Source organism: Schistocerca serialis, chromosome 1 (genome assembly GCF_023864345.2).
Source record: "Schistocerca serialis cubense isolate TAMUIC-IGC-003099 chromosome 1, iqSchSeri2.2, whole genome shotgun sequence".
In the NCBI taxonomy this organism is placed as follows: domain Eukaryota; kingdom Metazoa; phylum Arthropoda; class Insecta; order Orthoptera; family Acrididae; genus Schistocerca; species Schistocerca serialis.
This window is the reverse complement of record NC_064638.1, coordinates 67,034,936-67,057,612: the sequence shown is the minus strand read 5'-3', so window position 1 is coordinate 67,057,612 and position 22,677 is coordinate 67,034,936. Positions and strand designations below refer to the sequence as shown.

At 39.2% G+C, this 22,677-nt stretch overlaps 1 protein-coding gene across 2 annotated transcripts in view; it reads right to left on the bottom strand.

The window, feature by feature from the left end:
• Nucleotides 1-22,677, bottom strand: part of LOC126461503 (lysosomal alpha-mannosidase-like) — a 111,719-nt gene that overhangs the window by 45,140 nt on the left and 43,902 nt on the right. For both annotated transcript variants that reach the window (XM_050096002.1, XM_050096001.1), the window contains exons 5-10: nt 15,203-15,408; nt 14,886-15,022; nt 9,796-9,929; nt 7,574-7,793; nt 7,261-7,460; nt 6,910-7,100 (exon numbers count right to left, since the gene is read on the bottom strand). In XM_050096002.1, the coding sequence (XP_049951959.1) occupies nt 6,910-7,100; nt 7,261-7,460; nt 7,574-7,793; nt 9,796-9,929; nt 14,886-15,022; nt 15,203-15,408 (1,088 nt within the window). The remainder of the gene's footprint in view (nt 1-6,909; nt 7,101-7,260; nt 7,461-7,573; nt 7,794-9,795; nt 9,930-14,885; nt 15,023-15,202; nt 15,409-22,677) is intronic.

Below are 22,677 nucleotides of genomic sequence, written 5' to 3'. Positions count from 1 at the left end.
GAGAACATACAAAAATCCAATAAGTGAAGCAGGCAAAAAGGAATACAAACGTCTCAAAAACGAGATCGACAGGAAGTGCAAAATGGCTAAGCAGGGATGGCTAGAGGACAAATGTAAGGATGTAGAGGCTTATCTCATGAGGGGTAGGATAGATACTGCCTACAGGAAAATTAAAGAGACCTTTGGAGAAAACAGAACCACTTGCATGAATATCAAGAGCTCAGATGGCAACCCAGTTCTAAGCAAAGAAGGGAAAGCAGAAAGGTGGAAGGAGTATATAGAGGGTCTATACAGGGGCGATGTTCTTGAGGACAATATTATGGAAATGGAAGAGGATGTAGATGAAGATGAAATGGGAGATATGATACTGTGTGAAGAGTCTGACAGAGCACTGAAAGACCTAAGTCCAAACAAGGCCCCGGGAGTAGACAACATTCCATTAGAACTACTGACAACCTTGGGAGAGCCAGTCATGACAAAACCCTATCATCTGGTGAGCAAGATGTATGAGACAGGTGAAATTCCGTCAGACTTCAAGAAGAGTATAATAATTCCACTCCCAAAGAAAGCAGGTGTTGACAGATGTGAAAATTACCGAACTATCAGTTTAATAAGTCACAGCTGCAAAATACTAACGCGAATTCTTTACAGACAAATGAAAAACTGGTAGAAGCTGACCTCAAGGAAGATCACTTTGGATTCCCTAGAAATGTTAGAACACGTGAGGCAATACTGACCCTACGACTTATCTTAGAAACTAGATTAAGAAAAGGCAAACCTACATTCCTAGCGTTTGTAGACTTAGAGAAAGCTTTTGACAATGCTGACTGGAATACTCTCTTTCAAATTCTGAAGGCGGCAGGGGTAAAATACAGGGAGCAAAAGGCTATTTACAATTTGTACAGAAACCAGATGGCAGTTATAAGAGTCGAGGGACATGAAAGGGAAGCAGTGGTTGGGAAGGGAGTGAGATGGGGTTGTAGCCTATCCCCGATGTTATTCAATCTGTATATTGAGCAAGCAGTTAAGGAAACAAAAGAAAAATTTGGAGTAGGTATTAAAATCCATGGAGAAGAAATAAAAACTTTGAGGTTCACCAATGACATTGTAATTCTGTCAGAGACAGCAAAGGACCTGGAAGAGCAGTTGAAAGCAATGGACAGTGTCTTGAAAAGAGGATATAAGATGAACACCAACAAAAGCAAAATGAGGATAATGTAATGTAGCTGAGTTAGCTTGGATGATGCTGAGGGAATTAGATTAGGAAATGAGACACTTAAAGTAGTAAATGAGTCTTGCTATTTGGGGAGCAAAATAACTGATGATGGTCGAAGTAGAGAGGATATAAAATGTAGACTGGCAATGGCAAGGAAAGCGTTTCTGAAGAAGAGAAATTTGTTAATATCGAGTATTGATTTAAGTGTCAGGAAGTCGTTTCTGAAAGTATTTGTATGGAGTGTAGCCATGTATGGAAGTGAAACATGGACAATAAATAGTTTAGACAAGAAGAGAATAGAAGCTTTCGAAATGTGGTGCTACAGAAGAATGCTGAAGATTAGATGAGTAGATCACATAACCAATGAGGAGGTATTAAATAGAACTGGGGAGAAGAGGAGTTTGTGGCACAACTTGACTAGAAGAAGGGATCAGTTGGTAGGACATGTTCTGAGGCATCAAGGGATCACCAATTTAGTATTGAAGGGCAGCATGGAGGGTAAAAATCGTAGAGGGAGACCAAGAGATGAATACACTAAGCAGATTCAGAAGGATGTAGGCTGCAGTAGTTACTGGGAGATGAAGCCTGCACAGGATAGAGTAGCATGGAGAGCTGCATTAAACCAGTCTCAGGACTGAAGACCACAACAACAACAAAAACAACAACAACAACAATATATGTTTATAATTATTTTTGATGTAATTACTACACAAACATGAGGGAAGCAGCAGGCTCTATGCTAGTAAACTTATAAAATAAATCTGGTGTATGTTTATGTTTCTGGCTGTCTTTTCCTGTTTATAGGCTTTGACATAGTGTGAAATTTAAAATCTTAAAAGATAGCCCTGTGGACGTCCTTGTTTCCTAAAGATTTCTTTTCGGGAGCTGCTTTCTAAGATTTGGTAACTCATCTGAAATGTAGTTGGCCACCTGAGGCATATAGTTACATTCTGAGATTCTCTTTTTTAGTAATTTAATCTGACTGCTGACAGTGTTAGATGCCAAATGCTATTTTTTAAAATTTTACTCACCTTGGCTCCTGACTAAAATGAGCTACTAATTGCAGCTGTTCTAAAATTGTATTTAAACACATTGGTCACTGTGAAAGCACTTAACTAATTACTGTTAATTTATTCTGTTGCCTTTTATGGTGGCAACTGTTTTTCATATTTCATTATTTTTGTTTCATTATTCTGAGTCTTTACCAGGGCAGGAAAGGGTATAAACTGATTTTCTAAACTGGCTGCCTGGAACATTAAGAGAGATAAAACTTCTTGTTGTTTTTGATGTTTGATCTTATTGTTAAATAATCTAATTGAAACTGCACCAATTTATTTGATCCAGCATCTTACCACTGTCCTGTCTTGCTCCCCACTGTTTCAGTGTTCATTCACACTGCACAAATTGACAGCTCTTAAACAGCTCAAAAAGTGTGCGATAGCTTGTGTTTCTCAGCTACTGTTAAGGGGGAATGTAACGGAAAAAGTAAACATGTATTTAAAAAATCATTACAGCCATATTTATTAATGTACAAATCTAAAATTTTGTATGTGTAAAGCAAAAGAACTGTGTTTTAAGAGAAAAATATAAAATATTCAGGATTAATATTTTGCCAGAAATTAAAAATTTTAATTTTTTATTGTCTTTTTAATAAAAACCTGTTACTCAGATTCCAATAATGCAATTAATCTGAAAATTTTATCGTAGTATTCTGAGAAAGTTATAAGACCACTGAACTACAGTTATTAATTTATGGTACAAATTGTATCATTAACAGAGTTTTTAATTTTGCACGTCCAAAATTAGCTTTTTTTCTATATACCTTATGTGATCAAAAGTATCCAGACACCCACAGAAACATACATTTTTTATATTAGGTGCATTGTGCTGCCACCTACTGCCAGGTACTTCTTATCAGTGACCTCAGTAGGCATTAGACATTGTGAGAGAGCGGCATGGGGCAAACGGCTGAACTCACAGACTTGGAACATGTTCAGGTGATTGGATGTAACTTCTGTCGTACATCTGTATGTGAGAGTTCCACACTCCTAAACATCCCTAGATGCACTGTTTCCAATGTGATACTGAAGTGGAAAAAGTGAAGGGACACATACAGCACAAAAGTGTACAGGCCAGCCTCGTCTGTTGACTGACAGAGACTGCCGACAGTTGAAGAGAGTCATAATGTGTAATAGGCAGACATCTATCCAGAGCATCACACAGGAATTCCAAACTGCATCAGAATCTACTGCAAGTACTATGACAGTTAGATGGGAGGTGATAAAACTTGGATTTCATGGTTGAGCAGATGCTCATAAGCCACATATCATGCAGGTAAATGCCAAATAATGCCTTGCTTGGTGTAAGGAGCATAAACATTGGATGATTGAACAGTGGGAAAAATGTTGTGTGGAGTTATGAATCATGGTACACGATGTGGCAATCCGATGTCAGGCTGTGGATATGGCAAATGCCCAGTGAATGTCTTTTGCCAGCTTGTGTAGTGCCAACAGTAAAATTCAGAGGCAGCGGTGTTATATTGTGGTCGTGTTTTCATTTGGGGAGCTTGTACCCCTTGTTGTTTTGCGTGGCACTTTCACAGCAGAGGACTACATCGATGTTTTAAGCACCTTCTTACTTCCCTCTGCTGAGGAGCAATTCAGGGAGGGCGATTGCATCTTTCAACACAATCGAGCACCTTTTCATAATGCACGGCTTATAGCAGAGTGGTTACACAACAATAACATCCCTGTAATGGACTGTCCTGCACAGAGTCCTGACTTGAATCCTATAGAACACCTTTGGGATGTTTTGGCACTCTGACTTCATGCCAGGCCTCACTAACCAACATTGATGCCTCTCCTCAGTGCAGCAGTCCATAAAGAATGGTCTGCCATTCCTGAAGAAACCTTTCAGCACCTGACTGAATGAATGTCTGTGAGAGTGGAAGCTGTCATCAAGGCGAAGGGTGGGCCAACATCATATTGAATTCCAGCATTAATGATGGAGGGCACCACGAACTTGTAAGTCATTTTCAGCCAGGTTGCTGGATACTTTTGATCACATAGTGTATAATCATCTAAAAATCAGAATGTAATTACAGGATCTCATATTTTTTAGTTCCAGTGAGACAGCAACATGTTGCAAATCAGTTTCTGAAAATTTCATAGCATTAGTGCATATACTTTTTGAGAAAAGGTTTCTAATAATGCAAAAAGTGTAAAACAGAGTAAATGAGGTTCAAAATATTTTATTCCCATACTTATACATCTAATAAGCTTACCTCCATTTTAAAATCTTCCATACTGATACTCCTCATCCTCCAGCTTTCTCTTCTCTCCTCTTTGAATCTGCCTGGCCTGTATTTGCAACTAAGACACTAATCTGTCAGCTTTCTTGACCCTGCTCTCGTCGTTGGTGTAAAATGCTTTTGTTGTAAACACACCAGGATCTATACCAACTGTCTTCAGCACTTCAGTTCTGCCATTATGTCCATTATTGTAACAGAAAATTGCATCACGGACACCTATTTTGAGTACTTCAAGTCCACAGAATGTCATTTTTGAGCATCTAATTCAAATTAAATTATTGAGACCTTCATCTGCATTTTGTGTCTTTCCACAGCATGCCTCATTGCATTTAAATAATGTGTGTTTTTTCTGATAGCTCTCCCATAAAATAACTGAAATGAATCAATTTCTTTCAGAGTGAGTCTGCCTTTTCCTCCTAGTGATTTTCCATCCTCAAGTATTTCACATTTCTTCTCTTTCAGCAAGCGATGAAGCCTACCACCAAGCTTCTTTTGGATGTGCCAACACATTCCAAATTTTGTGTTATTGTATTGTACAGAGTTTTATCTGTTACAGTTTTGAACGAAGAGGAGTCCCCGTCACTAAGATATTTAGTATATCTAACACCATACTGGTCCTCAGATCTGGAGAACATCCTCACAACTGCAGCAGCCTCCATGCCCTCACTTGAGCCACTATAATTTTTAGGACATGCTACAGCATGCTTTTCTTGCTACAGTTTCTCACTGTCTTCATTGTTGGACATTTTCCGTGTTGCACACTGGTGGCAGGACTTAAACATTATTTCTACATCTAAAACTTTACCTGATCCAATACCAATAACAGATGCAACTCCATACAGAGGTATGTGACCCCTTTTGAGGCAGGTCCCATGTACAGACACACGCAGGTCAGTAACATTTGTAGGAAATTCAATATCATGTATATCTACCCCAGGATCTATTTCTTTTTGTTTATTTCCACTGCTTTGGCAGTATAGCTTGCAGCATCAGACAATTCTTTATTTATTTTTTCAAACCTTGCATAAGGTGGAGGCATGTTCAGAAAGCCACACAATAAATTACCACCTTCCCTGCTGTGTCCAACGCATCTCAGAGTATATGCTAACCTAAAATTGCTGTTATTGGTACCAGTGTCAGTTGTTTTGGAGGAGGAAAATGAAAATTCATAGTCACATGAATTAGAAATTAATTTAAAATCACAAGCTATTCCTGCTCTTCTTTCTTCAACAACAATCATGCATTCTGTATTTTTACAGCTAACACCTAAACATGAAAACTTTATAGCCTGACACAGAAGATCTAAATCAATAAGTCTGAATCCAGTGGAATCCATATCAACATCATTCATGCACCTGTACAATTCTCCCTTTATTTCAAGTTAATTTTTTGGAGAGCTTACATTTTAATGAACACATGGTTCAGTACATGAACAATTTAGTTCTCATTTAAGAATGTGTTTTGTAATTTTGCACTAGGCTGTTAAAGTAATTCAAAGGAGGACACCAGAACTTCTGCAGAAGCAGAAATTACAATTGGCAATCCACAATCCTCATGACTTTATCATTGGAATAATCTTCTTCTTGCTCCATGTCAATGATCATTCATTTTATTTGGGCCAAGTAGTTGACTTCTATCTTTTCCTGTGATAAAATTATTGTTGTCAACTGAGCAGGGAAGGATCAACACTGGAGATAGTGAATGCTGGATTTTGTGAAAAATTTTAACTGGTTTTCCATAAATGGACTAGCTTTAAACTTCAAAGAAGGAAAAAAAGGAAAAAACTTGCAATGCTATTCTCAATCCGCTGTCTCTTGCATTCATAACTTACTCTCTAGCACTCCATCTTTGGTACAGTTTGAATGTTTTACTAAAGACCCCACACAGGAGGGAGCCATTTGGATGAGAATTCTCTATACCATTCAGTTGATATTGAAGTGAGCATTTGTTTGAAATATTGACTACAATTTATGACTAATATTTTGTTTTCCCCTATTCTACCAATCTTAACTAAAATATTCAGGAAATATATGACAGTTTATATTTTAATAATCCAATAAATTGATGTCTGAGTCTTAGCCAGGACATTGGTGGTTGACATTGCTCTTGAAGTTACTAAAGACAAGTAACAAGATTATTTCCATGTAAGGTGTGTACTGCTGCAATGAGTAACAGTATGTAGCAGTAATGAAAGGGAGTAATGGAGTGAAAGAAGTAAATACTGCAGCGTTAATGAATATTTGCCATTGAGGAATGACTAAAATTCTATGTACAACAACAACAACAACAACAACTACTACTACTACTACTACTACTAATAATAATAATAATAATAATAATAATAATAATAATAATAATGGTAATGCAACACTTAGTTACTTACCGTCAGCATCTTCCACAGCATATGTTCCATTTTGCACAGGAAGCCTGACATAGTAGGATGATACTTGGCTTAAAGGATTATACACAGTCACCACAAAATTCTCAAAGGTCTCAGATATTTCACACTGACTTATGTTGCTCAGGAGGCATGATGAGAATGAAAGTGTGGAATTGCCACCTGAAGAGATCTTTCTGTAAATGGAAATAGCATATTATTTATTTGCCAAAAGTATTACCATTTCTTGATTACTATTATAATAAAAGTATAAACTGTTCTGTTTTCACCATAATTTAATTTTTTACATGTTTGTTCTCCCAAGAGTGAAGACATTCTAACAGAAGTGTTACCTACTTCAGTGCCCTGTCAACAATATTTCCGCAACCCTGAAATCCATCATAAAGCATGCGATTATAGTCATCGGCCACATTCTGTTTTGCTGTCCCCGTGATGGCATCATGATGCTGAAGGACTCCCATGGTTTCTCGTAAATTATCTAAATCTTCACTGTAGGTGTCTTCAACATCTGCCAAGGCGTATAGTTGTTTGCAGACCTGCAGTAATTTTGTTTGCATTGTAAGAGGTATTTATTTCTCAAGATTGTGGGATATTTTGAAACTTTGAAATACGTTTTAAAATTTTCCTTCCAATCTACATTTTTACTTACCTGAAGGAAGTTATTTCCTCGTCTTTCAAAATATTTGCTAGTGGCTCTAGAAGTGAAATATCCTGTCCAGTACTCATGAGAATCACTGGCATAAGGAAAGAAATCATCTTCTTTTAGTTCCCATGTTATATTTGCCTCATTAACAGCTTTCAAGTAACATGATGGTGTTGAGTACAATGCATTTAGTCTACCTCCATCCGCTTGCAAATCATTCACATACCTGGTAAACATATTATCAAATCATAAATATATTTCTCCACAGATGTTCATCATCAGTTTATTTACATTGGTGTTTTGTTACTGAGACATGGTGTTCCAGTCTCAGTAATAATCAAGTTTAGTTACTGTGTCTAATCATTTACATGTGAAAGTATTCCTGCAAATACAATCTATTTCTACCAACAGAAGCATAGCAGAATTTTCAGGGAAGAAATACTTTGGAAAAAACATATTAGTTCCTCAGACATATGTTAGGTAACTACTAGATTAGTCTTTGCTGCTTAATTGCTACTTTTTACTCTATATTTACACAACTCCTCTGACAACTGACAAACATTAACAGTAATGTAAGCAACATGATGTGTTGTGCCTAAACAGGTTAAAATGTTTCCCAGTAGTTAAGTGCAGTAACATTTATGGGGTTGTGGTGTTTTGGGGGAGGAGACCCGACAGCGAGGTCATCGGTGTCATCGGATAGGGGAAGGATGGGGAAGGTAGTCACCCGTGCCCTTTGAAGGAACCATTCTGTCATTTGCCTGGAGCAATTTAGGGAAATCATGGAAAACCTAAATCAGGATGGCTGGACGTGGGATTGAACCATCATCCTCCTGAATGTGAGTCCAGTGTGCTAACCACTGCGCCACCTCACTCGGTTAATATTTATGATGAAACAACTGGTGCAGTACGCCAGTGAAAAGCCCTTGTGCAATGTCCATCATGAGCATTTCAAATTGTAGGCTATATGTAATAAGAACTCACAGAAATGGAAATTCTATCACAGAGATAGAAAAGATATTCACACCACAAAGTAAAGCCATTTGGATCATTTTTAAAAAGAGAGAAAAGAATCTTATTGAAATTGTTTTAAGGACCTTAATATTGCAGCTTCTCCTTCAGTATATGTGTATATTTAAGACTAGTGTGGCTGCCTTATAAGATACAACTAAACTGGAGACCAATGTGATCATAGATACACACAACAACAGCTACCGGAAATAAATGAGGTGCCTTCCAAATAGACAGCAAAAAAAGGTGTCAGGCAACAGATAGGTTTCTGTCAACCTAAAATCTTAGTGCCCTGCCCCTTTTTTCCAACCTTTCCCTACCTTATCACCATTCTTCCTTGATGAAGGAAGTAACTTTTTCAAAGGACAGATATAGGTTTTTCTTGCTACATTTAACTGTGATTATTTGTAATTCTTGGAATTTAGTGTCCAGAAGAAAAGTATTCACCAGTCATTCTGTCTAGTAATTTTACAGTTCTGTAAAGTGAAATTTCCTTATTGATAAAATAATCATTCATGTTATGAGATATTACTTTTAAAGTGTGATCTATTTGGTTTTAGAACAGTTTTTTTAACCCTTTAGACATTTGATACACATTACCCCTTCAGTAGTGATGGTTATTCATCTCTAATTGAGGCTACATTGTTTGATTTTTCTATTTGCTAGTGAGAACTTCATAAGAATACTGCTCACTGTGAGGCTATTTCTCTTAGTATAGGTTTCTATCTTGCTTATAAGAGAGATGGTAAAGCCTAGTTCCTCCTTCTGCATATAATATAAGACATCACTAAGACATGTAATGCCAGTTGCAGAAGCTGACAGTGATGGTGACTACTGGTCAGACCCCAGACAAGATCCCAGACTTGCTGGGTACAACCCTTGTGATACTCACTCTTTGGCAGCATTCGTGTAGCACATGGAGACAGAGGAATTCTAGGAACTGGGAAAGCATTTCTATTTACCCCCTCCCAGATTCCAAACTGTTAATTACTGCCCTTGTTGTCCATGTTGTGCCTCTTCACCCAAATTATTAAGCAATATTTCCATCATTACACCATCTGCACCTCTCATTTGCATATTGTAAACTTTTTCTGCTTATTATGAACTCTTGAGATTCAACACTTTTTTAATCTCTGTTTCAGTGAACTCTACTGCATTAATCACTTAGATTTTATTTAACACTAGTATGTGTATTCTACCATGCAGTTACCACTTACTTTATTAATTTGTCCAAGTTGACAAACCAGGCTGCAGCTTCTTGGTAATGGAAATCTCCTCCCATTGTGACAAGAATGTGGTCAGTCTTCTTATGTGATGCCTGTTCTTCTATATATGCAACAAAATCTGAGATCTGGCACAAACAAAATTAAGCAATTAAGTTTATGACTTTCTTAATATCAGCTCTAAGCTGAGACTTGCAGCAGTTAACAAAATCACTACACATAGCATAAAAATTACTGAAATTGACCCAAGTAACTAATAGCACACAAACATTGTTTGGTATTGGTATTAATCATCTGCAGAGAAGTGACCAAAATATTATTAATAATGAACAGAAATAAAATAGTGTTCTCACAATCGGGAGCTTGTATTTGGTGTTTGAACTGTTGTTGCCAAAAATCATGTAAAGGTACAGTACTATCCAGAAGAGTAACATCAATACATGAGAGAATATTTCATAAACTGCATGTTGGAATAGCTACAGATAAATGTAAAGCTTAATAACACAGTGTTTGGCATATGTGAATGTGACTGAAAATGTTCTGTAACTGAAGATACACTATTGGGGAAGAAAAATGTTAGCTCTCTGCTATGGCAGCCAAACAGTTAGAGAGTATGATGACTTCTGGCTCCCATGCATGACTGGGAGTCATGTGGAATACTCTCTTTGAGGTGGTTCAAGAGTTCTGCTAATGGCTAATCTTCATTCCAGGGAATCAACAGCATGAAAGAGTACTTGGTTGTGGGCTGCAATTTGCTACTCAATGTATGCTGTATATGAATCAGTTCTGGAGATCTCACTGGCTTTTCCATTCAGTGTAATTGTCTTATATATCTTCACTTGTGAGGAATTCATTTGTCAGATCAACTCAATGGGGATAATTTAACATCCATGATCATCAAGTATGGAATGATGGCACAACTGAAAAGTTATATATTTGGTTGCAATATCTCATTGCTGTACTTCATGGCACTGCCAGTACTCCTTCAGTCACTGACTAGTTCATGTAATCTCCATGGATCAAACTATCAAACTAATCTCATTTCCCAATGTCCCTGTACTTGCTACTACTACCTGGCCACACTTTACAGTAGCAAGAATAATTCTGACCAAAGCCATTGGAGAACTCTTCAAAAACTGTTAAATTTGTTGATAATACAAGTATACTGATGAAGGGCCCAAACACATCCAATCCAGATACAGCAAGTGGAATAATGGAACAGACTTACAACTGGTTCATAGCAAATAGCTTACCAAGCTTATGTCATAATTTTCCAAAGAGACAGGATGGTTGACCAGAATTTATTTCTGGAAGGAGAAATTCCAGTTGTTGGGATAGACACACTTGAAAATGAAAAAAAAGAAGCTGCTCATAATTTTGAGAATGATAATTTCCTCCTTCAGGGAGGAAAGAGAAATGATTTATGGAATGTTAGGAAGGAGGATCAGGTCACTCAGAACCCGGGATGAGAGATTCCCACATGTTGTCAGGATGACAGGAAACAAAGATCAAACCCACTAAATTAAACTCTGTGTTTGGAATTTCATAGCATTCAGGTGGATAAAAAATCGAGGTGAAACCATAATGTGGAAAAGTTAACCAGAATGCTTGATTACACCTGCACCACACTTATAAATCCCTCCCACTGCATTCACCTGCAGACAGGGCCATACCAAGGGAAGGGGCTGGTAAGAGAGACACAGGCACAGAGGAGGTGCAAAAGTTGACCAGAAAGGGGGTGGGGGAAGAGAGAGACAAGGGGAAAAGAGAGAGAAGGGGAAGAGAGAAAGAGAGAGAGAGAGAGAGAGAGAGAAGAGAGAGAGAGAGAGAGAGGAAGGCAGGGCGGGAGGGAGAGAGAGATCATTGCCTACAAGGAGATACCTTTCCCTTGGCCCACTACTGTAAACTCATGCTGTTGTCTCAGTGTCATTTCTACAGCGTCATTTCACCAAAGCAGCATAACAAAGAAACAACTACTAACAAAGAGATGTCTATTGCTTGTATATTTTGTGTGGCAACAGTGTGCTCAGTTCACACAGCTACCACTTACACAGATTACTCCTTATCAGAAATGTAATTCTTGTTGCTGCATCGCTATGGTGTCACACAGTTTCATAGGTAGTGAGCAGGTCCTGAAGTAAATATGCTATTTGACTAGGTGTTTACAATTTTTGTTGCTTTCTGCTTATTGAGGACTGGAGTGAGATGTGATAGAGGAAGCAAGCAGAGACAGTGGAGAGGACTGGAGTGAGATGTGATAGAGGAAGCAAGCAGAGACAGTGGAGAGGATGTATAATTAACATGCCACTCAAGTTAGTACTTTTCTTGGACCCCAGCTTTGGCTGATATCATCTGCTATGTAAGTAAAAAAGGAATTCAAGAATAAGCTTTCTGTGGCTGATCAATAATATTATGGGAGTTGTTTGGTCATCATGCATTTGGTTAACTATACACTGTACATCTAAGTTGAAACCTCATGTAAACAGTCATATGCTCTTCCAGCTATAATCTGCATTGCTCTAGCATCAGGTGTTATAAGATCACTGGAAGTAGGTCTTACTTATGTATTAGGTATTTTGTTGTTATTCTACACACATCAAAAAATAATTTTGCATCACTTCGGTTCCAAGAGTTCCGGAACCTGTACAGAACATTGGAATTGAGATCAATATAAACATCATTTCCACCCATTTTATTACTCATGAAAACCATACATTGCATGTTGTACCACCATACAGAGGTGGTGGTCCAGATTGCTGTACACACCGATACCTCTAATACCCAGAAGCATGTCCTCTTGGATTGATACAAGCCTGTATTCATCATGGCACACTATCCACAAGTTCATCAAGGCACTGTTGGTCCAGATTGTCCCACTCCTCAACGGCGATTTGGCGTAGATCCCTCAGAGTGGTTGGTGGGTCACGTCAGCCGTGAACAGCCCTTTTCAATCTATCCCAGGCATGTTCGATAGGGTTCATGTTTGGAGAACATGCTAACCACTCTAGTCAAGCAATGTTGTTATCCTGAAGGAAGTCATTCACAAGATGTGCACGATGGGGGTGCAAATTGTCACCCATGAAGAGGAGTGCCTCACCAATATGCTGCCGATATGGTTGCACTATCAGTTAGATGATGGCATTCATGTATCAGCCAGCCATTACGGTGCCTTCCATGACCACCAGCGATGTACATTGGCCCCACATAATACCACCCCAAAACAGCTGGGAACCTCCACCTTGCTGCACTTGCTGGATACTATGTCTAAGGCATTCAGCCTAACCGGGTTGCCTCCAAACACGTCTCCGATGATTGTCTGGTTGAAGGCACAAGTGACACTCATCAGTGAAGGGAATGAGATGCCAATCCTGAGTGGTCGATTCGGCATGTTGTTGGGCACATCTGTACTGTGTTGCATTGTGTCATGGTTGCCAAGATGGACCTTGCCATGGATGTCAGGAGTGAAATTGCACATCATCCAGCCTGTTGCGCACAGTTTGAGTCTTAACATGACATCCTGTGGCTGCATGAAAAGCATTATTCAACATGGTGTTGTTGCTGTCAGGGTTCCTCTGAGCCATAATTCGTAGGTAGCGATCATCCACTGCAGTGGTAGCCCTTGGGCAGCCTGAGCGAAGCATGTCATCAACAGTTCCTGTCACTCAGTATCTCCTCCATGTTCGAACAACATTCAAGATGCCTGGACACTTCCCTTGTTGAGAGCCCTTCCTGGCAAAAAAGTAACAATGCTGGACATGATCGAACCATGGTACTGACCATCTAAGCATGACTGAAGTACAGACAACACAAGCCATGTACCTCCTTCCTGGGGAATGACTGGAACTGATCGGCTGTTGGATCCCCTCTGTCCAATAGGCGCTACTCATGCATGGTTGTTTACACCTTTGGGTGGGTTTAGTGACATCTCTGAATAGTCAAAGGGACTGTGTCTGTGATACAATACCCACAGTCAATGTCTATCTTCAGGAGTACTGAGAACCGGGATGATGCAAATATTTTTTTGATGTATGTAGAATGAATGACTAAAGTTTCTTTGCTATGCACTGTAGTAAATGTTTAATCTGTATATTTCTTGTATCAAATCTCACTGGATTGTTGGTTTCACTGTGCTTCATTTTTATTCATCTTACTTACAAAATTATGAGATTTGCTTGATCTCTGTAGGGAAAATAGCAGAAAGGTAGTTTTATGGGAGCTTGGAGGAGTTGGGCACAACTTCCGCAGTTCTGCCAAGGACACAGGATTATGTCGGTACATTGGATGTTAGTGTGGTTCTTGAAAGATGAGCCACTGCTTGTGCATAAAAACTTGTGGTTCCAGCACCACCTCATTTTTCACTTGAAGTCTGAGATCATCTGGATTAGTGATTTGGGCAACATTGTATAGGTTGTGGTGGCCCAGTTGTTTGGACTGCATGTTCTCACAATTTGAAGCCACTAGACTACTATCTCTGGGGTCATGACATCCTTATCTACGAAACCCCTGTGAGATATGAGGTAGACCTATTGGTGCAGGTTGTGCAACAGATACTAGAGGACCTGGGATCGATGTTGTGTATGGAGGTATTGTATCTATACTGACATTGTTGATCATCACATTGAACCCTACTTGTAAGTGAACCCATATAACAACCACCAGGTGTCAGAGTGTGTTGCAGTACTTTGCGTGTAATGGGAAAATAGTATGTTTCTGGAAATGACCTGCTTTGCTAAAGTTAATTGTCTTGGATGCCACTACAAGGCCTCAAAGTCTACAAAGGGAATTTAGTTACACCCTGTATACAGCAAAGTAACATAGAATAAGTTAATATGGATCTTTGTCAGTGTGCGCTATTAAAAAATGTATGCATGTAGACTGGAATCATCAGTCAAGAAATCATGTTAACAATTGTTTCGTTATATAGATAAAGGAGATAGCTGCAGCTGAGTTGCATGTTTGATGTACATAATGAAACTGTAGTGTAAAATATATTTTTTGTCAGTTCACTTAAAAATGATTGTTTTGATTAATAGGACACTGCATTTTGTATCACTAAAGACCCTAGGAATAATCTGTCAGCTTACCCTAGTTTTAACATTGTAATCAGGACTTTTCAGATGATCAATAATGGGCAAGTCATCACAGTTGATGTCAAAACAAAATCCACTTGGTGGATAGTAGGAGTTATTAAAAGTTGCTGCAAATAATCTGGATGATGTACCTGCAAGACACATTTTTTTTAAATACACTACACCAAAGAAATCAACAGGTCATAATAAAGACACAAATTATAAATATATGATCTCTAAGTTTGTGTTAATCAGCTAAAAATGAGGTTAAGATGATAATACAAGACATTAATACAAAAGTGTGTTGATTGTAAAAGATATGCTTTTCATACCAAGATTAGCACTGCCTTGCCATATCATCTCTGTGTTCTTTGTCTTGTATCTCCTCTGACGGTCTTGATAGTCTGATCTAGCAAAGAAGACACCATCATACCCAAGCTGAGCAAAAATGGATGCCATCTCTCTGGAGTGTCCAAATGGATCAATCTGCCATCCTACATGGGGACGACCACATACCCCAAATGTGTCATTTAGTTTCCTGAAAATTTCACATTTTGTTACAGACCTGTAAGAGTTTGGGGGATGGGGGGGAAAATGCAATATTCAAACAACTTTATGAAATGCCACTACCAAAGAGGCCATGGTGTAAATGCCATGGATAATAAAGCAGAAGCAGTAACATCTTGAGTAGCTTTTCATCCAGTACAAATGAACTAATTACACAGCCATATTGTAGAATCAATGTTTTTAGCATGAACAACATACCTGTTGCATACAAGCCTATTTACAGCAAAACATTGATGGATGTTATATTCTGTGGCCAAATGTTTTGACAATGTTGGCAGTATATTACTGAATATGATCAATGGCAATAATCATATTTTTTGCCAGTACCAGGTTTCTTGATACTCTGAAAGGAACAAACATATTGATTTCTTTGATAGTAAATTTTTGTTATTTAGGGGAGTTCATGCTGACTTTAAATTTCCTGGCAAATAAAAACTGTGTGTTGGAGCAGGACAGGTTCAAGTTCTGGTCTGGCACACAGTTTTGAATATTAAAAATTTATGCTGATTCCTGTTTATTGTTCCCTGTCCTTTGGTTTCCATTCTCGCTAATATCTCATAGCTCTCTCTCTCAAAGTTGTGTACCAAATGTGTACTATATTGTCAGATTTCAGCACTCTTCTTTCTCCTCTTTTCTCCCCATCTCTCTCAACATTGGGTACCAGAGGGGTGTTATATTTCCAGGTTATTATTCATCTATATCTGTATCATACTCCAAAAGCAGGCAGAGAGTAGTTTTGGTACCACTAACTGCCCCCCTCCCTCCCCCTCCTTTCTTGTTCCTCTCACAAATGGCGTGTGGGAAGAATGGTTATCAGTAAGCCTCTGTATTAGCTCTGACTTCTCAAATTTTCTTGATGTGGTCATTTCGCAAGGTGTATGTGGGAGGAAGTAATGTGTTGTGAGACTCGGCTCAGAAAGTGCTCTCTCAAAATTTCAATAGTAAACATCTTTGGGATGTATAACACATCTCTTGTAACAGCTGTCACTGAGTTTGTTGGGCATGTAATGCTCTTGTGCCCCCTAAATGATCCTGTGACAGAACACATTGCTGTTCATTGGATTTTCTCTCTCCCTTCTATCAGTCCTACCTGCTAAGGGTACCAGATTGATGAGCAGTTCTCAAGAATCAGTTGAACAAGTATAGTGTAAGCCACTTTCTTGATGGATGAGTTGCATTTTCTTAAGATACCTCATATGATCTCACCCTGGCATCTGCTTTTCCTACTATTTGTTTTTTGTGGTTGTTCCACTTACTCCTAGACATTTTATAGGATATGCTGTTTCCAACAATTTGTCATCAATATGGTAGTTGTAGAGTAGTGGATTTCTTTTCATGTGTGTGTACAAATGTTACATTTATTTATGTTCATTATTTCTCTTCTTTCTACCTCCCCAGAGAGAGTAGCAAAAGCTACTAAAAAAACCATTTTCTTAAGCATTTTTGCTATTTTGCGTACTCTGTTCCTCCATTTTGATGACTAAAATAGCATTCTTTAAATATATTTCATTGTCTTCAAACTGAAATTTCATTTGAACAGAACACAGCAGTACTTTGCCAGGCATGATCATAACAGAGTGACATAACTTTTTTTCCCTCCAAGCTTTGAACTGACTAAACTAACCAGTTAAAGAGGAATCTACAATCAAACACAGAGTCTGAAACATTTCGCATAATTAACATATATGAATCATTTTCAAAGAGGAAAGAAGTAAAAAATGATAGAAAAAAATCCTAGAATCGACAAAATTTAATCTTGAACCTTGCAGACAAACACTTACCATTTATACTCTGAGAATATTGTGATAAAGTAAAAAGCATTAGATTTTTGTCTGTTTGTGCTGAAGATGTTAATATCAGAATAAGTTAGTCAACACGATGAAAAATCAGTACTTTTGAAAGGTCAAAATTATCTGTCAATTTATCATCTACCACAGCAACAACATTCAGGCATTCAACCTCTATTATGAAACACAGAACTTTGAATATCTGCATCATAGTATCAGCCATAAGTCAATAATACAAGTCTGCTGTCAACAAATCATGGTTCATAGATACCATAACAGTGGTTCCTAGTCCACTATATACTGTAGGTCGATCTATAACTGAGTGAGTCAGTCTGTTTGAATGTGGATGGGAAGTAGTGGCATAACATATCGAATTGGACTATGCCCAGCAAAACACTGTGGTATTCAAACCAATCTTTGTGTTGATAACAGCCCCACTTTTATGCCCCAAAAGAAGGTTCAACAGAAGCCACACTGCATTTTTGGTGACATATACGAGAGTTGTATCAATCCAAACAATGTGCAACACTCTCCACACAATCAATTTGGCTTCTGTTCATTCATTATAAACAATAGTACAAGACCCCCACCCCCACCGCCTCAGTATCACGGTGCACAAAGAAGGCATGCAAAGAAATATCTGACATGGAATGTCGGCCAATGGAGTTGAGTGCTCTTCACCAACAAATGCAGGATTTGGCTGGTGCCTGCTGACCATCACATAAGATCATGGAGGCAACTCAGTACCAGTGCATGTTGTAAACATACAAGGCTGTGTGTTTAGCAGAGAAGTGAATCAAACATACTGCCCAGCTCTACAGTTAAAATTTTAGTGATGACTATGTCATTCCATAGGATAATATCTAAGCACACTATCCCCCACCTTGCATACCTTCCTCCATGAGGCAGGAATTGACAGAATGGAATGTCTTGTGGCATCTGCTGAGATGAAACCAAATTGAGCATGATTGATATCAGTTGAAACTCGCAGTGTGTCAATGCGAGAACATTCATCATATACTGCACACTGAATTACCTCAGGAAGTCTGCAACCAAAGAGTGGGACATGCCTGAGTGTCAATCATGCACTGGACAGATGCTAAGGAGCATGTTATAATGGAAGGGGCATGGCAACAAGATACTGAAAGTTACTGAGCAGGAGATTTTGATTTCACTGATATGTACTTTCAAACAAAGTGCATTTATATTTTGGTTATTTTTTGTTTTCATTTCACATTGACTTTATTTTTGTAGTTTTATAAGACTTATCCCTTCATTGAGTGCTCCACTTCAAAACTTTTTGAGCACTTTATGTACATGTATGTATTGGATAATTTAAAAGGGAAAATAATTATGAAATTATTTTACTGAAGGTTTTGCTATATGTGCTATTAACAAGAATACAGAGTACCTACATTTGGATATTTCACAGAAAGGATGTCTGATGTAATAAGTTTTAAGCTCACTTTTAACACTTTGAGCTCCTTACTCCTTGCATAACATCTTTGACACCTTTTGATGTATCTTGGCATAAAAGCAAAGAGTTTCATTCTGAAATTTGGACAGGAGTACAATACCTTTTGACCCTGTTTCTGTATATTGTTGTGTAGGTTGTAACCTCAGTTCATATTAAATTATTATCATCCTTCTTATTCAGAAATAACATTAAAAAGTAAGGGTGCAGCAATATAAAAGTACCACAAGTGTTGAAGAGGCTTTTTTTTGTGGTACTTCATTATTGATCTTATGCAGTGTTCAGAGGGCTGTATTATGAGATTCAATATTTATGTCTGTACCTGCATTGTGATAGAGAATTATCCAATAAGACCATGAACAACAAAAGAATAAAAAATGTCCAAACATTTTGTATGCATACTAACACACTGAGAGATTCTTCTCAGTATATGTAGTTGTAGGCATTGTATGATATCCTTATATTCCTGAAGAGAGAGTGGTATTTCAAGGTGTAATCAGTGTCATTTATCAGACATCCAACAACTCCAGTTGTTTTATTATCCTTCTCTATTAGTGTTCTCAGTGTCTATGAGCCATTAGTTTCTTCTTTCCTTCACTCCCCACTTCTTACCTCACCATGTCTTTTGAGTCCCACTTTTTATCATATTACTCATCTTTTCATCTCTGTGTTCATCATATGGCCAGTGTTCTTCATAGACACTGGTGAGCCAAAGCATTATGACCACCACAGGACTGCATGCCACCTAGTGGCATTGTGAGCAAGTGACATGGTAAGGGAATTATATGAGTGAAGCAGAGATGAATGGGGAATCATTCTAGCATTGGTAACAGGCTCCAAATGGGGAAATCCAGTGACATAAGCGACTTTGACAAATGCAGTGTTATGCACCTGTGCATGGGAATGAGCATCAGTTGTTCCTGTGCTCCTGTAATGAGTATCTATAGAAAGTGGTTGAAGTATGGTGAAACCATAAGCAGGAGACAAAGTGTGTCATGCACAGCACCTCATTACAGAATGAAGTGGTCAAAGACTTTCCAGCTCTGTAAAAAAGAATAGGCAGTCATCTGTGTAGATCTTGTGACAGAGTACAATGCTGGTGCAGGCACAAATGTTTTAGAGCACATCATTCAGTGCACATAGTTGAACCAGGTTCAGTGCACATAGTGACATAGTCAGTTATGATTAAAACAGGTAAAGATTGGACATGGAAACATGTCACCAGTTTGAATGAACTGCATTTCTTATTACATTGTGTCAATTGCCGTGTCAAAATGCGCTGTCTTCCAGACAAATGGCTGCTCAAAACATACACTGTGCCATGGACGCAAGCCAGTGTGAGCAGTATTATACTATGGGAGACATTATTCACCTATGCCTCCATGGGTCCTGTGATGGTAACCAGAGGCACCACGATGGCTGTGGACTACGTGAATGTTGTCGCGAACCACCTGCATCCCTTCATGTTGACATCTTTCCCAATGCCTTTGGTATCTTCCAGTGGGGCAACTATGCATTTCAAAGGTCAGAATCAGATACAGTGGTTTGAGGAGCTTTATAGTGAACTGGATGTCCTGCCCACCAAATTTGCCTGATATTAACCAAAGAGAACCAAGTGGTTTGCTATAGGGTGCCAGCTCCACAAATACAGGCCACCAAATTATAATGCACAGGGAATGCAGAATCCTTTTGCAGGCATCTGGTGCAATACACATCTGCAAAACTAGCAAGGCACTGCTGAACACATGCTATGATGAATCACTGCCTTATTATGTTCAAAAAGGTAGACAGGTAGTCTTCCCACCAAGAATAAATCCCTGGCAGTACTGGCAAACAAACCAGGGTCCTCAGCATGGCAGTCAGGTGCACTCAGTACTCAGCTAATGAGGTGAACTTTGGATTAATACAGTAGTAGCCAGTTCTTAAAAGTACTACCTTCTTATTTGAAGTACCTAATATTTACTAATAGTACTTCATTAATTTTTATTTGCTTAGTTTATCAAAACAAAAGTAAACTGTATGTGGAAAGAATAACTCACTTTATTTTTACTTAAAATGTTTCATAAAGGGACTGTTGGAAAAAAATCATTAAAGATCTTGTGAGTTTCATTCTGGTACCAAAAGCTAAAATCACATTTATTCAAAATTAAATTTATTAATTGTTTCAAGTCTAATGAATATAATTATTTTCAAAATTTGTCCCTTTAAGACTGGTGGCTGATATTAGATTTTGTTTACGACCTTCCACTAAGGAAGGGATTCTATTTGTGTTTATCTGCTCTGCATAGTAACTAACAGTTCTTGATAAAACTTTACGTAGTTTTCGTGTTAGATTTCTTAGTGTTTTCTTGATCGTTTAGAACAGAAAGCGCCCTAAAACCGTCTTTTGTTTGTTTCGCGGCCGTTAGCCACTAGTCACTTGAATCAGCAGTTGTCTTGTGACAGCCAGAGCGAGAGCACCAGCAGCAGCGAGTACTGTTTGTATAAAGCATTTTTGTACTTATTTGCTGCGCTTAGCTTTTAAATAGTTTTTCTGGGAAAACGTAGCGTAGTTTTCGCGTCTCGTATTTCAGTGAGTGTTTCTTGATTATCAGAGTAGCTCATCAGAAGATTATCTTGGGAATTTGTCACCGTATAGAGTAAGGTAAACATAGTCATGTGTAGGAACTGTGGTTGTTGTGAGCGGACGCAAGGAGAATTGGCCACTGTTCGGGGACAGGTGGAGGCTTTGTCTGTTAGGCTCATCGAGCTCGAGGCGCAGGCGTCAGCTCGTAGTGGCGTTGGGGCAACTGTGGTGAGACCTATGCCTACTTCGGTGGCCTTGGAATCACATGGAACCCCTGATGTCGCTGCGTCTTCCGGCAGTGAGCATCTTACCGGTCAGCCATCACTCCAGGGTGAATGGCGGACAGTGGTGGGCTCGCGCGTGCCTGGCCGAAAGGCGAAGGTGGGATCTGGCCGCGTGGCAGCTGCCTTACCCCTTTCCAACAGGTACGGGGTGCTTCCTAGTGGTGATGTCATCGTTTCCGAGCCACCACAGGATGCCTCGCCTGTTGGGCCAGTGGCCGATTCTCCGGCAAGGTCCCGACAGTCACAGAGGGCGGGCCTATTAGTTATAGGGAGCTCCAACGTTAGGCGAGTTATGGAGCCCCTCAGGAAAATAGCGGGTAGGTCGGGGAAGAATGCCAGTGTGCACTCGGTGTGCTTGCCAGGGGGTCTCGTCCGTAATGTGGAGGAGGCCCTTCCGGCAGCTATTGAACGCACTGGGTGTGACCGGCTGCAGATAGTAGCACATGTCGGAACGAATGACGCCTGCCGCTTGGGTTCTGAGGCCATCCTTGGTTCCTTCCGGCGGCTGGCTGATTTGGTGAAGACAACCAGCATCGCACGCGGAGTGCAAGCTGAGCTTAATATCTGCAGCATAGTGCCCAGAGTCGATCGCGGTCCTCTGGTTTGGAGCCGTGTGGAGGGTCTAAACCAGAGGCTCAGACGACTCTGCGACTATAACGGTTGCAAATTCATCGACCTCCGTTATTGGGTGGAGAACTGTAGGGCCCCCCTAGACAGGTCAGGCGTGCACTACACACCGGAAGCAGCTACTAGGGTAGCAGAGTACGTGTGGCGTGCACACGGGGGTTTTTTAGGTTAGAGGGACCTCCCCTTGGGCGAAACGATAAAATACCTGATGGCTTACCAGAGAGGACATTATCATCGTTGATAAAGAACGTCCATCCTCAGAGACCAAAAACAGGAAAAGTTAACGTAATATTGGTAAACTGCAGGAGTATCCAGGGCAAGGTTCCTGAATTAGTATCTCTTATTGAAGGAAATAGTGCGCATATAGTATTAGGAACGGAAAGTTGGTTAAAACCGGAAGTGAACAGTAACGAAATCCTAGACACAGAATGGAATATATACCGCAAGGATAGGATAAACGCCAATGGTGGAGGAGTATTTATAGCAGTAAAGAATTCAATAA